Source organism: Lingula anatina, chromosome 10 (genome assembly GCF_051362555.1).
Source record: "Lingula anatina isolate TDL-2025a chromosome 10, LinAna3.0, whole genome shotgun sequence".
NCBI classification, from domain to species: Eukaryota; Metazoa; Brachiopoda; class Lingulata; order Lingulida; family Lingulidae; genus Lingula; species Lingula anatina.
This window is the reverse complement of record NC_141776.1, coordinates 18140201-18163514: the sequence shown is the minus strand read 5'-3', so window position 1 is coordinate 18163514 and position 23314 is coordinate 18140201. Positions and strand designations below refer to the sequence as shown.

Below are 23314 nucleotides of genomic sequence, written 5' to 3'. Positions count from 1 at the left end.
GACCTATTTTTTAACGCTACAGCAGTATCTCATGCTTTGGGTGATACCCTCAAAATACAAAAATTAAATAAAAATTATATACGATGAACAGGAATCAGTTTAATCAGTTATATCTCTTTCACGTGGCAACGGGTGTTTTATTGATTGATTACTCGTTTTATTGATTGATTACTCAGCTAAGAGAGAGCAAGGTGAGACAGTTGCGTGAATAATGAAAGTGACCATGTTACGTCATAAGGTTCGATTCCATGCGACGCAAAAGAAAAAAAAAAAATTGATCTAACATTTTACTCTGTTTCTCTTCAGTCACTCCACTCTCAGCAAAATCACCCAGGGCATGAACGGAATATTGTGTTGATTTCTACCATCGGCAACTGCTGGGACAACTTAGTGTGTGAATAAAGGATGATAACATTAAGAATAAGGAATGATGACAATTAAGAGTGCTTTTTGTCGATTCCATGCGACGTACACATAAAAAACATCCTCTTTTTAATGTTCAAGCGTCAATAAATCTAACATTTCCCTCTGTTTCTCTGCAGTCACTCCACTCACAGCAAAATCATCATCCAGGGCATGAACGAAATAGTTTCATGATTTCTGCCATTGGCAGCTGCTGGAATAACGAGTTGTATGAATAAAGGATGGTGGCCTTAAGAGTGCTTTTTGTGGGGATAACTGTGATATTTTTGGGTATAAGTTAAGCTGAAACAGCACTTGGCAAAAAGTGTTTTATTATAGTTTTGTCATAGAGCCGAAAAAGGCAAAATATGATATCCAGGATGGCACAATATCATAACATTATTCATCCGTGTGGTTAGATATTTGTTTCTGAATTGAAAATTGTTCTTTAAAAGCCATTTCAATCCCACTAAGGATGAAAAGGATATTCGATGTTTATTGTAATCTTCAGTTTATACTGGCAAATAATTATAGTAAGTGATGCTGTTGTTATCTCTCTCCAGAAGATGGGGCACTATGCAGAGGCTGCACGAAAAATTTGGCTAGAGGCAAACCCGCCTACCAAAGCACCACTTACTTAAATGTGAACGGTGTGCACCCTCCCAGTCGTGCTGTAGATGGTAACTATGACGACATCATGCGCAATGGGAGTTGTGCTCATACTGATTCTGGTCAACGGCAATGGTGGCTGGTGGACCTAGAAACCACGGAGAGGATGACCGGTGTTATCATAACAAACCGAGGCGACTGCTGTTGTAAGTCATTTGGTTTATATATATATATATATATATATATATATATATATATATATATATATATATATATATATATATATACTGAAGATGTATCATTGTCGTAATTTACGTTTTTATTGTCGTAAATCAAAGTTGTGAACAGTTAAGTAAGTGTCTATTAATATTATGCATGTGGAAATAAAACGAGATATCGTGTAGCAACATGTATTTTTTCTAATGATAGTCACATTTAATCTACATGTATACGCGTATCTACCTACTTCGTACGGTTTTTATATCTGATCTACTGTTTAATTTGCCGCTACATGTGTAATATTGAATTTAACCATTAGCCACTTTTTATTTTCAGCTGACCGTTTCAATAATTTCGAAGTGAGGGTCTGTCGAGGTGAGGTTATGTTAATAATTCATCTTTCATCCAGTACAAACTCTGCGGCAGTTACCCGGGGGTGCCACCTGTGGGGAACACGTCTATGTCCTGTGGGTCACCACTGAGAGGACGATATGTCTCGATCATTAAAGTTGGTAGTGACGATAGTTACTTGCAGCTTTGTGAGGTGGAGGTTCATGGTGAGTTTACAGTATTTCACTTTGCGTACATATGTATATTAATATGAATTTTTGGGGGTTTGCATGCATCTGTTAATCTTACATGTACACATTTTATGATTAATTCAACGTTGAAATAACCGGTAAATTACTTACTCGCGCGTCTTTGCTACAGGTTTCGTAAGTACCGTAGTTATTTTTTGTATAGGTATTACAAGTACAACTACGTTCAAACGGCTAGCAGCAGATGCGCGCGCAACCCTTGTACCCATATCCACACTGAGTGTCCGCAGCCTCACCGAATGCAGCATCTCCTGTATAGCCTCTCTTACAACCCGTCGTGCGTGCTTAGAGATCGTGCGTCCTCGGAGTTCTCGTCAGACGTAGCGTTGTCGCAGGGTGAAAATTAAATCGCAGCGGACGAAGTAGTAAGTACTTTATGAGTAGGTGTGTCGTGCTCTAAACGTGGGGCCCGCAAGTGGTCTGTACGCCTTTTTTTTTGGAAGTAGGAAGAAGTAAGGAGCACGTACGATCTGTACTCGTGTCGCACACAGTGAGTGAGATAATCATACGTGTATTTCAAGTGAAGCGTACGTTTTCAGAAACCGTACTTACGAAGTAAGAGAAACGTAAGAGAAACGTAATAAGCACGGAAGTGGAACGCACGGATAATCAAAATAATATAAAAGGGAGCACCGAGTCTTTTCATCATTCACTGTTTTGGCTTCCAAAAAGGCACTTCCAAGAAGGATGCGCCATCGACTTCTACAGCTGCTAATGCTAGAGGAGGCCGAAGATCGTGACGCAATGCTGGCAGTGGTTGCTCGGGATCGCCTGCACTTTTATCGTGCTGGGCACGTGCGTCGTCTTAGTGTGACGCACTTCACAGGTATGGTAGTAGTACTCGCCACGCACTTTGGAAGTAAGATAAACGCACGGAGGAAGTGCGCTCACCCCCCTTTTTGTTAACACGTACATTGAAAGCAAGTTAAACTTACGAGTCTCTTGCGTGGTAAGAACGACTTCGTGGTAAAATACCCCGGAATTTCTGCATGCTTTTCCTGCGTTACACGCACGCCTAGCGCACTTACTCAGTACTTTTGTCTTGCGTGCTACGAGCGTGCTCCAGGCGTTCTAATTGTCGCAGACAGGTCGTAGCGAAAAACTGGCCGGCCAGTTTTCGGGCTGCGTGCTTTGCGTCGTGTTTGCGTCCACCAAAAATATATATGCAACACTGGAAGTGTGCGGCCATAAACGTTCTCTGTGCCGGAAATGACCAATGTGTCTGTGAACTTCTGCCCAGTACTGCCCAGTCCAGCAACTTGCAGGCAGACACTGGATATGAATATTATGGGGACATCTGCTTGGGACAAGTGTAGGACGAGACTACATGTAAATATATGTGACTAAATCATTTTAGAAATACCCCCGGGAAGCATTCATGACGCCGTTACACATCCCTTTTAAGCATTTCCTGTCGCTGTGAAACAATTAAATGATATTGATGTGCTAAGCTGAATATATATTATTAGATACAATGCCACGCTGGGGTAGTGTTGCTAACAACCTAACATTGATATTGTATTAGGAATGTGCTAGAAGAGATCGCTCACCTTACTGACTGAAATTAGTGCTTAGTCGACATGATCACAAGAGGGATAATTGAGCTAAACCACCGTCAGTAGTTCTTAGGCCTATTCGTAAATTGGTGCAAGAAAGCGACCTTTTTCCGACGTAACTCCGTAACTTAGTACCCCCCTTTACACTGGACGATTTCCCTTCTGCGTCCCTTGTGCAACCATGAAAATGACATCACTGTGGTCGTACAAAGGAGGCACAAACATCGCTTTGGTTGCAGAATGAAAGCTCCATGATCGGCCAGTTGATGGCACGTAAAGTATTTTTATGTACAGACACAGATGTGTCTGTACATATAGCCGTCATCTGCGTCTGTCGTCGTCGTCGTCGCCGTCGCCGTGCACTTTTACCGATAACACGATAAGTGGAAAACTGTTTTTTCTTTTGAAACTTACAGAACTGATGAATATTCATAATACGCAGGTCAAGTTCGAAAATCAGCATGATCGGGTCACTAATAGGGAATTTATGCTGTTTTTTCACTTTTTTCAGCATATATTCAGCACCGATAACACGATAAGTGGAAAACCATTTTACCTTTTGGCTTGAAACTTACAGAACTGATGAATATTCATAATACGCAGGTCAAGTTCGAAAATCAGCATGATCGGGTCACTTATAGGGAATTTATGCTGTTTTTTTCACTTTTTTCAGCATATATGCAGCACCGATAACACAATAAGTGGAAAACAATTTTACCTTTTGGCTTGAAACTTACAGAACTGATGAATATTTATAATACGCAGGTCAAGTTCGAAAATCAGCGTGATTGGGTCATTTTGAGTGAATTTAGGCTATTTTTTCTCTTTTTTCAGTCATATGCAGCACTGATAACACCATAAATGGAAAACCATTTTACCTTTTGGCTTGAAACTTACAGAACTGATGAATATTCATAATACGCAGGTCAAGTTCGAAAATCAGCATGATCGGGCCATTTTTTGGGAAGTTATGCTGTTTTTTCACTTTTTTCAACATATATGCAACACTGATAACACAATATAAGAAAAACAGATTGGCCAATTGTCATTATACTCACAGGAGTAGTCAAACTAACTTAAACGCAGGTTGAGTTCGAAAATCAGCATAATCGGGCCTTTATTTTAGAAGTTATGCTGTTTTTTCACATTTCCTCAGATACAATTCTTAGGCATGTTAACAGTCTCATTATTTAACTAATAAGATACGTAAAAGTGTTTGTTTGATATTTCCTGCATCTTTACAACATTGTTAATTGATTATGTAAAAATGATGGTAAACTTGTTATCGTATATTGTGTAATATAGTGTCAAAAATGGAAATAAACTCATATCATTGCAGTTTGTCAGATTCAATCATCCACTATGTTCAGAATCTCAGAATGGAGGAAATTGGACATTTAACACTGTTCTATTGATATTTTTCCCATCTCATCAATTTTCTTAGTTGGTCATATAAAAATGGCAACAAACTGTTTATTTTGTTTTATGTTAAAAAAATGTTAAAAATGGAAATAAACCCATTTCAGAACAGTGCTGTCTTGTTTACATTTTGGCATTTTTAAGATGTGACTTTGAAGTTCCATGAGCCTGCAGACCTTTGCTAGTCACATTTTCTGAATATCCATGATACTAATATTTTATGATTAAAAATTGATGGTCATTATGCTGTTAAACATTATGTAATATTGCATCAAAATTTGAAGAAACCCCTATTTTGGGCACTTCTCCCATGATGACCATTTAAGAAAAACCATGTCACTTACTGTTTTCAAACTTACAGGTAAGAAACATAGGGCTAAAATACAGCTTCAGTAGGCAATGCAGTCTGTTTGGTAATTTTTTCTGGCAGTTAAACAGTTTTTTGTGAAAATTTAATTTTTCACATATTGGCATTTTCAAGGTGTGACTTTGAAGTTCCATGAGCCTGCAGACCTTTGCTAGTCACGTTTTCTGAATGTTCATGTGACTTATATTCCATTATTAAAAATTGATGGTCATTATGTTGTTAAACATTATGTAATATTGCATCAAAATTCGAAGAAACCCCTATTTTGGGCACTGCTCTCATGATGACCATTTAACAAAAATCATGTTAATTAGTGTTCTCAAACTTACAGGAAAGAAACATGGGTCTAAAATACAGCTTCAGTAGGCAATGCAGTCTGTTTGGTAATTTTTTCTGGCAGTTAAACAGTTTTTTTTGTGAAAATTGACATTTTCAAGGTGTGACTTTGAAGTTCTATGATCCTGAAGACCTTTGCTTGTCACGTTTTCTGAATGTCCATGTTACTAATATTCTATTATTGCAAATTGATGGTCATTATGCTGTAAAGCATTATGTAATGTTGCATCAACATAGAAGAAAACACAATTTTTGATACTGCAGCCATGATGACCATTATGGGAAAACCGTGTTATTTATGACTGTCAAACCTTTAAAAAAGAAACACAGGACTAAAATGCAGAATGAGTTGGTAAAGCAGTCTAATTGGCTTCTTTTTCTGGAAATTATACATTTTTTTATTTTCAAACGGGGCTATACTGCGAAAATTGGTATGGTTGACAACCAGGGTTGTGAACACAATCCGGTACTTAAGTTAAGTTAACATTTGTTTTGTGTAGGTGATAGGAGCCCCTTAGTCACGATGCTACATTTAACAAAACCGTTGCTTTGCTCTGCACTGAGAAAATAAGAAGTTTACTTCTCAAAATAATTTCCTGGCACCTATTTGGAGGACTTAACATTGTGATACAATATGTGTTAAAACAGCGTTGTTAGCTGTTTAGGTGAAAGGGATCTGGGTCCCGTAACTCGAAAGCATCGTGCACTGCGACCGAGCGCAAGCTTTTAGATTCCATAACTCGGCTTTTACTTGCCCCATATAATAGCCTCGAAACGAAAGGTGATATCGCTATCGCAATGAGCGATGCTTTTGAGACATGAGGCCCTGTTTGAAAGCGATAACACGGTTTTTCATCCCAGAAACGATTCTGTTATATCATGAGCTCTTGTAAGTGAATTCACCTGACTTATTTTTAACGTGACAGCAGTATCTCATGCTCTGGGTGATATCCTGTGGGGGACAGTGGGAAACAGGAAAAATCAATGCCATCAACTCTTTACTCCGTCTAATGTGTACGCCTTTATGTTTTATGTTGTTTGCTGTGTACATTTGATTGTTTCCACACCGTGACAGATAATGTCTATTGTACTTTGGTATATCGTTTATGTATTTGTACAATATTTTTTAAATTCTAAACTTTTAAGAACTTTAATTTCCTTTTACCAATACATGGTATACTGTCGATTTTTCAAGTATTGTCAATTCAAGTTTTTGTAAGTAATATTTTCCATTTTATCATAGATTTCTACATTTAGAATTTGAAATATTTGACAAGTGAAATGAAAATTGACGTATTTTTCAAAATAGACTGATCAGTGTGATTGTGTAGGAAATGGTTATTTCAAACTTTTTAATAAATTTAATATTTGTTTGGATGTTTCATTCTATATAATAAATTTAATATTTGTTTTTTATCTTAACTTATGATTCACATAGTATTACATAAATAAAAATGTACTACTAATATAACAATGCCATAGAAAAAAGAGAACATGTATTATGTGACTGACCTTAGAAGCACTATTAGGGCGAATAGTAGAAATGGTAATAGTGAGTCGCTTTTTGATAAGGTTCGATTCCATGCGACGCAAAAAAAAAAAAAAAAATTGATCTAACATTTTACTCTGTTTCTCTTCAGTCACTCCACTCTCGGCAAAATCACCCAGGGCATGAACGGAATATTGTGTTGATTTCTACCATCGGCAGCTGCTGGGATGATAACATTAAGAATAAAGAATGATGACATTAAGAGTGCTTTTTGTCGATTCCATGCGACGTACACATAAAAAACATCCTCTTTTTAATGTTCAAGCGTCAATAAATCTAACATTTCCCTCTGTTTCTCTGCAGTCACTCCACTCACAGCAAAATTATCATCCAGGGCATGAACGAAATAGTTTCATGATTTCTGCCATTGGCAGCTGCTGGAATAACGAGGGAATAAATACAGGATGATGGCCTTAAGAGTGCTTTTTGCCGGAGTAACTGTGATATTTTTGGGTAAGTTAAGCAGAAACAGCACTTGGCAAATTTTTTTGTAGTATTCAGTTTATACTTGCAAATAATAATAATAATAATAATAATAATAATAATAATAATAATAATTGATGTGGTTGGTATCTCTCTCCGGCAGATGGGGCACTATGCAGAGGCTGCACGCAAAATTTGGCTAAAGGCAAACCCGCCTACCAAAGCACCACTTACGTAAATGTGAACGGTGTGCACCCTGCCAGTCGTGCTGTGGATGGTAACTATGACAACGTCATGTCCAATGGGAGATGTAGCCATACTGATCTTGGTCAGGGTCAATGGTGGCTGGTGGACTTAGAAACCACGGCGAGTGTGGCCGGTGTTATCATAACAAACCGTGGCGACTGCTGTTGTAAGTCCTTTGGTTTAATATTTATATATACTGAAGATGTATCATTATCGCAATTCACGCTTTTATTGCCGTAGATCAAAGTTTTGGGCGGTTACTAACTTAGTGCGATCCTATTATGATTATGCATGTGAAAATAAGACGAGATATCGTGTAGCAACATGTATTTTTAATAATAGCGACATTTTATCTATATGTATACGCGTATCTACCTACTTCGTACGGTTTTTATATCAGGGCCCCGTATCTCAAAAGCTTCGCTTGTGGCGAGCGTGCGCAAGCATGGCGAGCGTGCGCTATCCCATATCTCGAAAGCTTCGCAAATTGCGGCCGTGCGCTAATGGCGAAATCAGCATTAGTTTCGAGGCTATTATTTGCGGCGATACAAACTAGTCACAATGGCCTCTGCGTATCTGTGTAGTCTATTGATAATAATAATAAATTTAAAAGTGTCATTTTCTACACAAAATTAAAAAGCAGAAACAAAGCATTCAATGGCACCGTGACTTTCCTCAATGTCTATCATTGTGAGACTGAACAATACTCACCAATGTTTCAGTAATCGTGTCAGTCCAAGCTTCGCTTATTGAATTGTTTTTTGACATTTTATCGGTGTCAAATACATCAAATATCAGTATTTGTAATTATGATATTCCTATAAATAAAAACAACCTCTTGATTTGCGTCATGGTGAAAAAAATTACATTTTTGCGGCAATCGAATTTTAGTAGAGTTTGAGGTTATAATTGCGTAGCGTTTGCTAAGGCTTCGAGTTAGCAGGCGGTTGCATCGCAGCGCACGCTCGTCATGCTCGCGCACGTGCGCAACATAGCGAAGCTTTCGAGATACAGGACCCTGATCTACTGTTTACTTTGCCGCTACATGTGTAATATTAGATTTAAATATTAGCCACTTTTTATTTTCAGCTGACCGTTTGAATAATTTCGAAGTGAGAGTCGGAACCTCTTATGAGAATAATTCATCATTCACCCAGTACAAACTCTGCGCCAGTTACCCGGGGGTGGCACCTGTGGGGAACACGTCTCTGTCCTGTGGGTCACCATTGAGAGGACGATATGTCTTGATCATTAAAGTTGGTAGTGACGATAGTTACTTGCAGCTTTGTGAGGTGGAGGTTCATGGTGAGTTTACAGTATTTCACTTTGCGTACATATGTATATTAATATGAATTTTTAGGGGTTTGCATGCATCTGTTAATCTTACATGAACACAATTTATGATTAATTCAACGTTGAAAAAAAAGGTAAATTACTTACTCGCGCGTCTTTGCTACAGGTTTCGTAAGTACCGTAGTTATTTTTTGTATAGGTATTACAAGTACAACTACGTTCAAACGGGTAGCAGCAGATGCGCGCGCAACCCTTGTGCCCATATCCACGCTGAATGTCCGCAGCCTCATCGAATGCAGCATCTCCTGTGTGCAACACTGGGAGTGTGTGGCCATAAACATTCTCTGTGCTGGAAATGACCAATGTGTCTGTGAACTACTGCTCAACACTGCCCAGTCCGGCGACTTGCAGACAAGCACTGGCTATGAATATCATGAAGGCAACTGCTTGAGTACATTGTAAAACGAGACAGTCAAATGAATACTTCAGGGAAGCATTCGAGACTTCGTTACACGTCTTTTTTAAGTATTTTTTATTGTTGCCAAATAATTAAATGATTTTGTTGTGCAAAGCTTAACCCTTAAAGGCCCAAGACATGTTTTTCTTGCATGAAAAGTTAAATACCTAGGTAATAGGGTTGTAATAAGCACATTTATCAATAAATGTTGAAAAAAATATTTTGGGCAACATTGACCTAGTTTTTGGTTATGTTCCACCGGTGACCCACTGGGCTTTAGAGGTAAACAAATGACCAAGTTTCAAGAAATCACAAACCTCTTTTTATTACAATAACAACATCAGAAAATAAATTTAAACCTGGAAGTGTAGCTAACAACTGTATAAAACATTTCTGTGTGGTTTAAGACTATTGTATTTAGAATGAAAAGCCAGAATATTGAAATTATTATTTACCTTGAGATGACAATACAGACACATGAAAACCCACTAGACAATAGCATTAGCGCCTTCTTATGGAGGCAGACATATTTGAGTGAAGTGAAGGATAATGACCTAGTTTCTAATTGGTCAACAAGGATAAACTAGTACATAAGGAATAGGAAATGGTAAAATGAAGTGGATTCATTTTGTGTAGTGTGAGTGGGGACGTGTCAAACTTGTGGGTCACGGGTGACCCACTGGGCCTTTAAGGTATTATTAGACAGTATGCCACGCTGGGAAGTGTTGTCAACCACTCAACATTGATATTGTATTAGGAATGTGCTAGTGCTGATCGCTCACATTACGGACCTAAACTAGTCGACGTGATTGCAAGAGGGATAATTGGGTCAAACCACCGATTCTGTTATATCACAAGCTCCAGCTAGCATATTCATCCTGATGTAGATGTAACGCGACAGCATTATCTCATGCTTTGGGCCATAGTTTCTGATATGGCAGTGGGAAACTGAAAAAAAAATCAATTTATCAACTCTTTATTCCGTATAATATGTGCGCTTTGGTGCTTTGTATTGTTGACTGTGTACAAAATGATTATGTTGCCACAACGTGACAGATAATCGACTATTACTATTGTACGTGAGCATATCATTTTTATGTATTGGCTTTTTTGGCTACGATAAATTTAGTCTGAACCTTTTCAATTACACATGGTTCAAAAGGTTTTATTGAGTGCAGAACTTTCATAAAGAGATGTGCCACCTACAAATTGTATATCCAGACGGCACGTTTTGGATCGTTTATTATAACTACAAAAACTAATACGCTTTTTTTATGGAGGCAATTAAGGTGTAAATTAAAGTTAAATGTGTAATATAAGATGTAATGTGGTTATTTACAGTTCACTGAGACCAATTCTCATTCTATCATTACTATAACTTCACATGTATGAGATTGAGAAATTCCTGAAACCGGAGGAGGCATACTGCTATTTACTAGAACATGTACCTCCATTTTTAAAAGAACTAATCGATGGATGTTATCGTTTCTATCTCTTCTCCGTACATTTACAAGGAAATCCTAATCATTTCTGAACCTTGGGTTCCAAATTGTTTTTTCAATTAACTAAAAATATCAAACTTTAACAATGTGTGGAACTCTGCATTTGTACCATGTATTGCTTTGGCGAGTGAAAAGTGAGCTCGTTTATAGGAGCAGGAAACCCCCTTCCAATCAATTCCGCGATATGATAGATGTTCGTTGCACTATGTTGTTTATGTGTTGTGTGAATGCAAGTTTTAAGTCAATGTAAAACCCAACTTCATTTTCGAGGATTTTTAATGGTAATTAGTCCGATAATTTAAATTTTTTTTTGACATATCTTCTATTTGAAATCATTTTTTCATACATCATACATACGCTGTTGTCCAAAATGGATCGTACACGTCGAAAATAACTTGACTTTTTGGGATATTTAACTCGTATTTCTAAAACGCAACTCTTGGTACGAACAAGGAGCCATTGCACAGGTTGGCAGGACAATACGTAAAATGTATGTGTACTATTAATACTTTTCAGTCAGTCACTCTTTTCTTTACCCTGTTTATCTAATTTTGCATGGAATTTGTTACATTTTGGTTTTTATTTATTTTTTTCATACTTCATATTCGCGCAGTTATTACTTTTTGTGAATCTGCTCCATAATGACGTGGTTTGCGCTTCGCTTAAAATGCGATGTTTTCGTCTGGTAATTGATTCTTGATATTGATTTTTTTCTCTTCTTGTGTTGACGGAAAACACACTGTGCCCAAAACCTTAAAGCATAACCTTATATAACGTAACATCAATTATTGTATGATAATAAAAGATACGGATAACTCAAAAACGATTTTTTAACAAAAATTATAGCACATTTAGTAAAAATTCAAAGGTTATAGAAAGAGACGTCGGAAGTCTGCCGATTTGAAGACATATCTCCCGCTCCCGATCTATCAGACTTTCCTCTCTTCCCTGTCGTTAGAACGCTTTATCCCCACTTTTAAACGCTTAGAGAAATATATCTGTTGACTGTTTTCATAAAAATATACCGTCACATAATTGCTTCCCTAATTTTGTTAATTGAGGTTAGCAACTGCAGTAAACAATGAGGAGGAAATACTAAAAATAAAACCACGTCGGGTCTTTGTGTGAGTATTAACCTGAACACTTTGTCTGTGTAGTGATGGAAAAAGAACAGAAAAAAAAAGCGATCATTTAAGCCGCCGTGGAGTAACTACCTGGGGACTGCTTGTCATAATAGCTTTTACAGGCAGACCTCCTTGGTTAACATTTAAATAGCAAACTCGCTATCTAATCCAATTAATAAGAGACGTGATAGTACCTATATGTGTAGATCAAATTATTTAGATTATTAGGTTGGGATTATGAAAGGCTTGAAGGTCTTCTTAGAATACTACTTTGATTTTTTTTCATTTACAAAATAATAATAATAATAATAATAATAATAATAATAATAATAATAATAATAATAATAAATAAATAAATTTAATGGGGTGTGAGGATAGGTAATTTACAAAGAAATTTCAGTTATACTTTGAAAAAATTCCGAGTACAAAGGAAATAGGCTTGATTGTCACCTCTACCTGACGTGTGAATTAGCGGAACAATCCCCAGTAAAAGCGACGCGATGGCCACTGAAATATTGGAGGGCAAAAATAAACGTATTTCACTATTTATTTAAACAGGCTTGTACTTTGTATAAGGTGTATACGAGCTGATGAAATTGTTAAATTAATGCAAACAATTTAGGCATGGTGGTGAACATTTGAAGCAGAGGCAACTTTCTACGGGCTTTCCTTTTTGGCTATAGCATCCAGCAAACCATTATGAAGGAGCACCGCATGGGATGTAAATCGAAGAATAATTAAGATATAAATAGAAAACACCTTTACTGCTTGAGACAGCCATATGTGGATGTGGGAATGGATCTAGTAATATACCATCATAAACAACTGTGTAACATTGAATATGTCTATCTAAAGTAGCCCGACATGGTAAAATTTCTTGGGTCTGTCGTCCCCACCGTGTTTACTGTGGCTGTGACATCCGATCATTTGGTCCCTCGAACAACACTACCAACTGGAAAACCAGTTTACTATAATGTTAAATGAACAGTTACCGGTAAAACAATGTGCAATTTGCAAACGTGTCATCGATCATGAGAGCTCGAGTGGATATGTTTAAAGACGCACGATTAAAATATCACTCATTTTGATGTTCACATCACTAATATTATATAAAACATGATCAGGAGACAAAAATACGCCAGGAAGTAATCAATACATGAGGAACCAAGTTTATAATAATATTGTGATTGCTTACGAGAGTGAGAACGAGTCTGAACAGATGCATGGAGGGTGAAAATGTGTGAAGTAAAAAAAAAAAAAAAATATATATATATATATATATATATATATATATATATATATATATTATAATTGATATGCAGCATCAAAAGGACGAAAAGATGTTACAATAATAGGATGAGATGAAATTTTGATAAGGTTCGATTTTATGCAGTATACAATTAGAAAACACCCGATTACATTTCCTATCCATCATTTAGGTAACTAATGAATGACATTTATATTAGTGCTATTTTGAATATTACAGCATCAATTGAACTTTTCATCTTCTTTGCAATCACTCCACTCTTATCAGATCACCATCCGAGACAACAACGGGACATTTTCTTGATTTGTCTGCAATCTGCAGCTGCTGGATAACGAGGTGTGTGACTATAGCATGGTGGTCCTAAGACTGCTTTTTCTCGGAGTTACTGTCATATATTTGGGTAAGTTTTGCAGAGGCACTAGACAAATGCACTAGACAAAAGCGATGTTTTATAATTGATTTTTCATAGAGCTGAAAATATGTTTTTGGGACATTATTCATCCATGTGGTAAGATATTTGTTTCTGAAATTAAAATTGTTCTGTAATGTCCTTTCAATCCGATTTAGAATGAAAAAGATATTTAATATTTATTGTTATATTTATAATAATAACCATGATAATAATAACTGATGACATTGGTATCTTTCAGATGGGTCACTATGCAGAGGTTGCAATTTGGCAAAAGGCAAACCCGCCAACCAAAGTTCCACCTACCACACATGCGATGCCAGGCTCGCTGTGGATGGTAACTATGACGACGTCTTGTCCCATGGGAGTTGTTCCAATACTAATGGTGGTCAAGGTCAATGGTGGCTGGTGGACTTAGAAACCACGGCGAGAGTGGCCGGTGTTATCATAACAAACCGTGGCGACTGCTGCTGTAAGTCCTTTGGTTTATATTTATATATACTGAAGATGTATCATTATCGCAATTCACGCTTTTATTGCCGTAGATCAAAGTTTTGGGCGGTTAGTGCAATCCTATTATGATTATGCATGTGAAAATAAGACGAGATATCGTGTAGCAACATGTATTTTTAATAATAGTGACATTTTATCTATATGTATACGCGTATCTACCTACTTCGTACGGTTTTTATATCAGGGCCCCGTATCTCAAAAGCTTTGCTTGTGGCGAGCGTTCGCAAGTATGGCGAGCGTGCGCTATCCCATATCTCGAAAGCTTCGCAAATCCCGGCCGTGCGCTAATGGCGAAATCACCATTAGTTTCGAGGCTATTATTTGCGGCGATACAAACTAGTCGCAATGGCCTCTGCGTATGCATAATTTGTCATTTTAATGTGTCTTTCATGTAATTAAACATGGTGGCAAGTTTGGGTTGCTAGTCATAATAGCATATAATAAAACATGTAACAAAAACATGGAAGCTTTTAATTGATTGAATCACTGGTACCTCTGATAGAAAAAAATTGCTGTAAATATTCACGTGAAAAATGCTAAAGTCATGTTTTATTATGGAGAAAAATTTCAAAATTAAACATTTCATACATTATTTTATATTTTCTGGTGAATTTAATTATCTGTGTATAGTCTATTGATAATAACAATAAATTTAAAAGTGTCATTTTCTACACAAAATGAAAAAGCAGAAACAAAGCATTCGGTCGCACCGTGACTTTCCTCAATGTCTATTATTGTGAGACTGAACACTACTCACTAATGTGTCAGTAATTGTGTCAGTCCAAGCTTCGCTTATTTAATTGTTTTTTGACATTTTATCAGTGTCAAATACTTCAAATATCAGTATTTGTAATTATGATATTCCTATAAATAAAAACAACCTCTTAATTTGCGTCATGGTGAAAAAAATTACATTTCTGCGGCAATCGAATTTTAGTAGAGTTTGAGGTTATAATTGCGTAGCGTTTGCTAAAGCCCCCTTTACACTAGACGGCGTCCTTTCTGCGTCCAGCAGTACGGCCCCGTTTGAGAGTAAAAAAATAAAAATACTTAACGTGCAGACAACTGGCCGATCATTGAGCATTCATTCTGATACCAAATAAATGCTCGTGCCTCCTTATTACGACCACAGCGATGCCAATTTCATGGTCGCAGAAAGGACGCAGAAAGGACGCCGTCCAGTGTAAAGGGGGTATAAGGCTTCGAGATAGCAGGCGGTTGCAATTGCAGCGCACGCTCGCCATGCTCGCGCACGTGCGCAACATAGCGAAGCTTTCGAGATACAGGACCCTGATCTACTGTTTACTTTGCCGCTACATGTGTAATATTAGATTTAAATATTAGCCACTTTTTATTTTCAGCTGACCGTTTGAATAATTTCGAAGTGAGAGTCGGAACCTCTTATGAGAATAATTCATCATTCACCCAGTACAAACTCTGCGCCAGTTACCCGGGGGTGGCACCTGTGGGGACCACGTCTCTGTCCTGTGGGTCACCATTGAGAGGACGATATGTCTTGATCATTAAAGTTGGTAGTGACTATAGTTACTTGCAGCTTTGTGAGGTGGAGGTTCATGGTGAGTTTACAGTATTTCACTTTGCGTACTTATATGTACATTAATATGAGTTTTAATAGGTGCCTAAAATTACGTGTATCTATTAACATTTTTTGATTAATTCAACGTTGAAATAACCGGTGAGTCACCTACTGACATGTCCTTGTTATGAGTTTTGTAGGTCCCATATTTTACTTATGTTTTTGTATAGGTATTTCAAGTGCAACCACGTTCCAGCAGGTAGCTGCAGATGCTCGTGCAAGCCTTGTGCCCATATCCACGCTGAATGTCCGCAGCCTCACCGAATGCAGCATCTCTTGTATGCAACACTGGAAGTGTGCGGCCATAAACGTTCTCTGTGCAGGAAATGACCAATGTGTCTGTGAACTTCTGCCCAGTACTGCCCAGTCCAGCGACTTGCAGGCAGACACTGGTTCTGAATATTATGAGGACATCTGCTTGGGTTAAGTGTAGGACGAGACTAATAAATGTGGCTAAATCACTTCAGAAATACCCCAGAGAAGTATTCATGACTACGTAACGTACATGCCTTTTAAGTATCTCCTATCGTTGTGAAACAATTAAATGATATTGATGTGCTAAGCTGAATATACATGTATATTATTAGATGATATGCCACGCTGGGGTAGTGTTGTAAAAACTGACCATTCATATTGTATTAGAAATGTGCAGGTGGTGATCGCTCCCAAGACTGACCTAAACTAGTGTGAAGACGACATGGTCTCAAGAGGGATCATTTTAATTTGACTTAAAAATAAAAAAAAAAATAAAAAAAACAAAACGTCAATAGCCATTTTCGCTGCTTCGTAAATTGGCACGAGAAAGCAATCACTTTCCTGTGTAACACCGTAACTAAGTAATACATTATCATGAAGACGCGTGCTTGACGACTAGTGTGTTAATCATAGTCTGGCGCCTGTAACCATTGCTTTGGTTAAACATTTTTTTAGTTTTAAGAGCCCGTTAATTACGATGTTGCAATTAACAAAACTTTTGTTTGGCATCTTTACTGATAATTTGGAAGTTCACTTTTCAAAATATTGCACTTAATTAAAGGATGTATCGGTGTGGTTCAATATGCGTTATAACAGCGTTGTTACATGTAGCTGAGAAAATAAGAAGTTCACTTTTCAAAGTAATTTCCTGGCACCTAATAGGAGGACTTATCGTTTTGATACAATACACCTTAAAACAAAGTCGTTAGCTGTTTAGGTGAAAGTGATTTGTTTGAAAGCGATAACATTTTTCACCCCAAAAACGATTCTGTTATATCACAAGCTCCAGCTAGCATATTCACCCTGATGTAGATTTAACTCGACAGCATTATCTCATGCTTTGGGCCATCGTTTCTGGTATGGCAGTGGGAAACTGAAAAAAAAAATCAATGTATCAACTCTTTATTCCGTATAATGTGTACGCTTTGGTGCTTTTTTATTGTTGACTGTGTACAAAATGATTATGTTGCCACAACGTGACAGATAATCGACTATTACTATTGTACGTGAGCATATCATTTTTATGTATTGGCTTTTTTGGCAACGATAAATTTCGTCTGAACCTTTTCAATTACACATGGTTCAAAAGGATTTGTTGAGTGCAGAACTTTCATAAAGAGATATGCCACCTACAAATTGTATATCCAGACGGCACGTTTTGGATCGTTTATCATAACTACAAAAACTAATACGCTTTTTTTATGGAGGCAATTAAGGTGTAAATTAAAGTTAAATGTGTAATATAAGATGTAATGTGGTTATTTACAGTTCACTGAGACCAATTCTCATTCTATCATTACTATAACTTCACATGTATGAGATTGAGAAGTTCCTGAAACCGGAGGAGGCATACTGCTATTTACTAATACATGTACCTCCATTTTTAAAAGAACTAATCGATGGATGTTATCATTTCTATCTCTTCTCCGTACATTTACAAGGAAATCCTTATCATTTCTGAACCTCGGGGTTCCAAATTGTTTTTTCAATTAACTAAAAATATCAAACTTTAACAATGTGTGGAACTCTGCATTTGTACCATGTATTGCTTTGGAGAGTGAAAAGCGGGCTTGTTTATAGGAGCAGGAAACCCCCTTCCAATCAATTCCGCGATATGATAGATGTTCGTTGCACTATGTTGTTTATGTGTTGTGTGAATGCACGTTTTAAGTCAGTGTAAAACCCAACTTCATTTTCGAGGATTTTTAATGGTAATTAGTCCGATAATTTAAAAATATTTTTGTCATATCTTCTATTTGAAATCATTTTTTTCATACATCATACATACACTGTTGTCCAAAATGGATCGTGCACGTCGAAAATAACTTGACTTTTTGGGATATTTAACTCGTATTTCTAAAACGCATTTCTTGGTACGAACAAGGAGCCATTGCACAGGTTGGCAGGACATTACGTAAAATGTATGTGTACTATTAATACTTTTCAGTCAGTCACTCTTTTCTTCACCCTGTTTATCTAATTTTGCATGGAATTTGCTACAATTTGGTTTTTATTTATTTTTCATACTTAATATTCACGCAGTTATTGCTTTTTGTGAATCTATTCCATAATGACGTGGTTTGCGCTTCGCTTAAAATGCGATGTTTTCGTCTGGTAATTGATTCTTGATATTGATTTTTTTCTATTCTTGTGTTGACGGAAAACACACTGTGCCCGAAACCTTAGCATTACCTCATATAACGTAACATCAATAATTGTATGATAATAAAAGATACGGATAACTCAAAAACGATTTTTTAACAAAAATTATAGCACATTTATTAAAAATTCAAAGGCTATGGAAAGAGACGTCGGAAGTCTGCCGATTTGAAGACATATCTCCCTCTCCCTCTCCCGATCTATCAGACTTTCCTCTCTTCCCTGTCTTTAGAACGCTATATCCCCACTTTTAAACGCTTAGAGAAATGTATCTGTTGACTCTTTTCATAAAAATATACCATCACATAATTGCTTCCTTAATTTCGTTAATTGAGGTTAGCAACTGCAGTAAACATTGAGGAGGAAATACTAGTGAATAAAACCACGTCGGGTCTTTGTGTGAGTATTATCCCGAACACTTTGTAGTGATGGAAAAATGAACAGAAAAAGCGATCATTTAAGCCGCCGTGGAGTTAACTACCTGGGGACTGCTTGTCATAATAGCTTTTACAGGCAGACCTCCTCGGTTAACATTTAAATAGCGAACTCGCTATCTAATCCAATTAATAAGAGACGTGATAGTACATATATGTGTATATCAAATTATTTAGATTATTAGGTTGGGATTATGAAAGGCTTGAAGGTTTTCTTAGACGACTACTTTGTGTTTTTTTTTTTTTTTTTCATTTAGAAAAAAAAATTATGGGGTGTGAGGATAGGTAATTTACAAAGAAATTTCAGTTATACTTAAAAAAAATTCCGAGTACAAAGGAAATAGGCTTGATTTTCACCTCTACCTGACGTGTGAATTAGCGGAGCAATCCCAAATAAAAGCGACGCGATGGCCACTGAAATATTGGAGGGCAAAAATAAACGTATTTCACTATTTATTTAAACAGGGATTTTTTTGTATAAGGTGTGTACGAGCTGATGAAATTGTTAAATTAATGTAAACAATTTGGGCATGGTGGTGGACATTTGAAGCCGAGGCAACTTTCTACGGAATGTAAATAGCAGAACACCTATACTGCTTGAGACGGCCATATGTGGATGTGGGAATGGATCTAGTCAGATACCATCATAAATAACTGTGATAACCTTTCATATGTCTATCTAAAGTAGCTCGACATGGTAAAATTTCTTGGGTCTGTCGTCCCCACCGTGTTTACTGTGGCTGTGACATCCGATCATTTGGTCTCTCGAACAACACTACCAACTGGAAAACCAGTTTATTATATTGTTAAACAGTTACCGGTAAAAAAAATGTGCAATTTGCAAACGTGTCATAAGCGCTCGAGTGGCTATGTTTAAAGACGCACGATTAAAATATCACTCATTTTGGAAGTCCACGTCACTAATATTAAATAAAACATGACCAGAAGACAAAAATACGCCAGGAAGTAATCAATACACGAGGAACCAAGTTTATAATAATATTGTGATTGCTTACGAGAGTGAGAACGAGTCTGAACAGATGCATGGAGGGTGAAAATGTGTAAAGTCCAAAAATCAAACACATATATTATTATTAATATACAGCATCAAAAGGACGAAAAGATGTTACAATAATAGTATGAGATCAAATTTTGATAAGGTTCGCTTTCATGCAGCATACACTTAGAAAACACCTAGGTAACTAATGAGTGTCATTTATATTAGCGCGCTTTTGAACATTCAAGCATCAGTTGATCGCTTCTTCTTTGCATTCACCCCACACGTATTAGTTCACCATCCAGGGCAACAACGGGATATTTTCTTGATTTGTCTGCAATCGTTAGGCAAACGTGGTGTTTTCTCATTGATTTTTAATAGAGCTGAAAAAAATGTATTTTGAACATTTTTCATCCGTGCGGTTATGGATATTTCTTTCTGAATTTAAAATTGTTCTGTAATGCCCTTTCAATCCTACTTAGGATGAAAAGGATATGTAATATTTATTGTTGTATTTAATTCATACTTGCACATAATAATAATAATAATAATAATAATAATAATAATAATAATAATAATAATTGATGTTGTTGTTATATTTCCCCGGCAGTTGGGACACCATGCAGAGGTTGCACGAAGAATTTGGCGAAAGGAAAACCCGCCTACCAAAGTTCTATTCACCTACATCAGTACCCTGCCGGCCTTGCTGTCGATGGTAACTATGACGACGTCCACATACATGGGAGTTGTATCCATACACAATGGGGTCAGGGTCAATGGTGGCTGGTAGACTTACTAAGCACGGAGAGGGTGGCTGGTGTAATTATAACAAACCGTGGCGACTGCTGTTGTAAGATTTTTGGTTCTTTATATATTTTGTATTTAGTCCTAATTTATTAAAGATATGTCGCTGTCGTTTTTATTGCTGTAAGTATTGAAATGTTAAGTTCGATCTGATAAAATGATATATCTGCAACGAAGAGGTTATTGTGTAACTATATACAAGTATTAATTTCTTCAAATAATTGTGACAATTTATTCATCCACGTGTCTACCTACTCCGTACATCCAAGAAAAGTATGATATAAGTGTAATCTCATATTTTACCATTTGCTACTTTTATTTTCAGTTAGCTATGATCCATTTCAGATTATACATGTGCAAAATATACAAAGCAATGTGTGATAATTTTCTTGCAGAGTGATACTTTATGGACTGTGCCACGTACGTTTTTTTTTTGCAAAATATATCAAATTGAATATTCTGATAATTTTTCCAGCTGACCGTCTGAATAATTTCGAAGTGAGAGTTGGAACCTCTTTCGTGGATAATTCATCATTCACCCAGTACAAACTCTGCGCCAGTTACCCTGGGGTGGCACCTGTGGGGAACACGTCTCTGTCCTGTGGGTCACCACTGAGAGGACGATATGTCTTGATTATTAAAGTTGGTAGTGACGATGATCCATTGCAGCTTTGTGAAGTGGAATTTCATGGTAAGTTTATAGTTTCTCAAAATCGCTATTACAGGTGGGCCTTAAGCTACGATATTCCCACATTGCGTACATGTATATATTACTATTAGTTTTGAAGTGCATGAATAAAAATATCTATAATTATTACAGATTTGATGATTAATTCAACTTTGAACTAACCGATCAGTCAGGTGCTAGCACGTCTTAATTTTTTTTTCAAGTCCCGTAGTTAATTTTTTTGTAGGTATTAAAAGTTCAACCAGGTTTCGTCAGGTAGCAGCAGGTGCGCGCGCAACCCTCGTGCCCATAGCCACGCTGAATGTCGGTAGCCGCACCGAATGCAGCATCTCCTGTTTGCAAAACTGGAAGTGTGAGGCCATAAACGTTCTCTGTGCTGGAAATGACCACTGTGTCTGTGAACTTTTGCCCAGTACTGCCCAGTCCGGTGACTTGCAGGCAGACATTGGATATGACTATTATGAGGACAATTGCTTGGGGGCAGTGTAGGACGAGTTTCTAGTACACTGGAGAACTTTTCGTTGTGATTAATTAAACAGGCGTTAAAACGGCCTTCAGCTTCTTAGCTGTTTAGATGAGGGAGATATTTTAGTAAACGATATTATAATTTTCACCCCCCAAAACGCTGCTGCATGAGCTTTAGTTAGCAAATTCACCCTTATATATATATTTTTATGCGAATCTATTACACAAACGAAGAAGAAAAAAAAAACAATCGAAGAGAAGTGACCTCCCTTAAATATTTGACAAAATGAAGACTATTTTCGTTTTCATGCATCCATATGCTTCTGACTAAAATATCTCTCCATGTATCTCTTACGTTTTATACACCATATACTTGACTGCTTTCGGAACTGATATGCACAATTTTTATGTAATTATTCATTTTAGTACCATAGCGATATAGTTTAAAACGCAATTGTTTCCCTTTGTTAAGCCCAGCATGTTTTTCTGATGAAATCTATTGTTTATTTTTAGGCTCGTGCTTCTGTCAATAATGACCTCGTCATACCAAGTATTTTTTTAATTTTGCAGTGGGTGTGGTCTACTAGAGAGCAATTCATTAAAAGCTTGTCAATTTCTTTAAAAACTCTACTATGGGTGATATTGTGTCTGCAAATTTACACATGACATGACTTTGTCAATATTGCTTTAGTAATAAATGTTAAAGTTGGCCTTTTTTCTCACGCTCTGGTTTTAAATGCGGGTGCACCTGAAGGAAGTGTTCTTAAAACCTGTCTATATTTGTTTTTCATGCGGTTTCACTGGCGTAGTAGACAAAACATTTTTATTGAACTTAGCAAATGATACCACCCTTGTCTGGTTAGAAATGATAACTACGACGAGCGCGCATATTAAAGTCTGTTGAATCTGTTTTCGGGTGGGGCAAGAGTAATGATCTCATTCTCAATGTTATAAAAACCAAGGAGATGATATTTGGTTTAGTTCAGAAAGAAACAAAATGTGTAAACACTGCTTATTAAGAAGAAAGTCGCAATTAAGAGATTTTGTTCATGGGAATCGATCCATAAAAGCAGTGAACTTACGCGGAAAGGCAGCAACGAAGAGAGCGCTAATAAAGCAGCGCTTTCAAGATCACTTCAAAGTAAAACAACAAAATCTTCTTAACTAACGAGCAAATGGGCATTTGGTACTAGTACTTGTATCTGGTACAGTAGTACCATCTATATAGTATGTGGTACAGTGGAACGGAAAAAAGTGCCAAATAGTCTTATCTAGCTAATCTGTCTAATGTATTTGTATGGGTATTGCTTCTTTATCAATTTCTTAATATTATTATATCTTTTTGGGCTAGGCTAAACTTTGTCTGATCCAGCACTGAATAACCTATCCTGCCCTTGTTGCGGAT

At 36.9% G+C, this 23314-nt stretch overlaps 1 protein-coding gene across 2 annotated transcripts; it reads left to right on the top strand.

The window, feature by feature from the left end:
* The first annotated feature begins 1035 nt into the window (after positions 1-1035).
* On the top strand, positions 1036-18144 carry LOC106177245 (uncharacterized). 2 transcript variants are annotated; one of them, XM_086997915.1, is made up of 9 exons: positions 1036-1217; positions 1567-1787; positions 1975-2194; positions 7360-7509; positions 7643-7891; positions 8815-9030; positions 9218-9476; positions 13636-13768; positions 14019-14143. In XM_086997915.1, the coding sequence occupies exons 4-8, from the start codon at positions 7461-7463 to the stop codon at positions 13730-13732; spliced, it is 870 nt and encodes a 289-aa protein (XP_086854041.1). In that variant the 5' UTR covers positions 1036-1217; positions 1567-1787; positions 1975-2194; positions 7360-7460; the 3' UTR covers positions 13733-13768; positions 14019-14143. The 2 variants fall into 2 exon arrangements, with proteins under 2 accessions (XP_086854041.1, XP_086854042.1); XM_086997916.1 differs by lacking the exons at positions 7360-7509; positions 7643-7891; positions 8815-9030; positions 9218-9476 and adding exons at positions 15652-15867; positions 16058-18144 and having other exon boundaries at positions 14019-14249.
* Positions 18145-23314: the final 5170 nt, after the last annotated feature.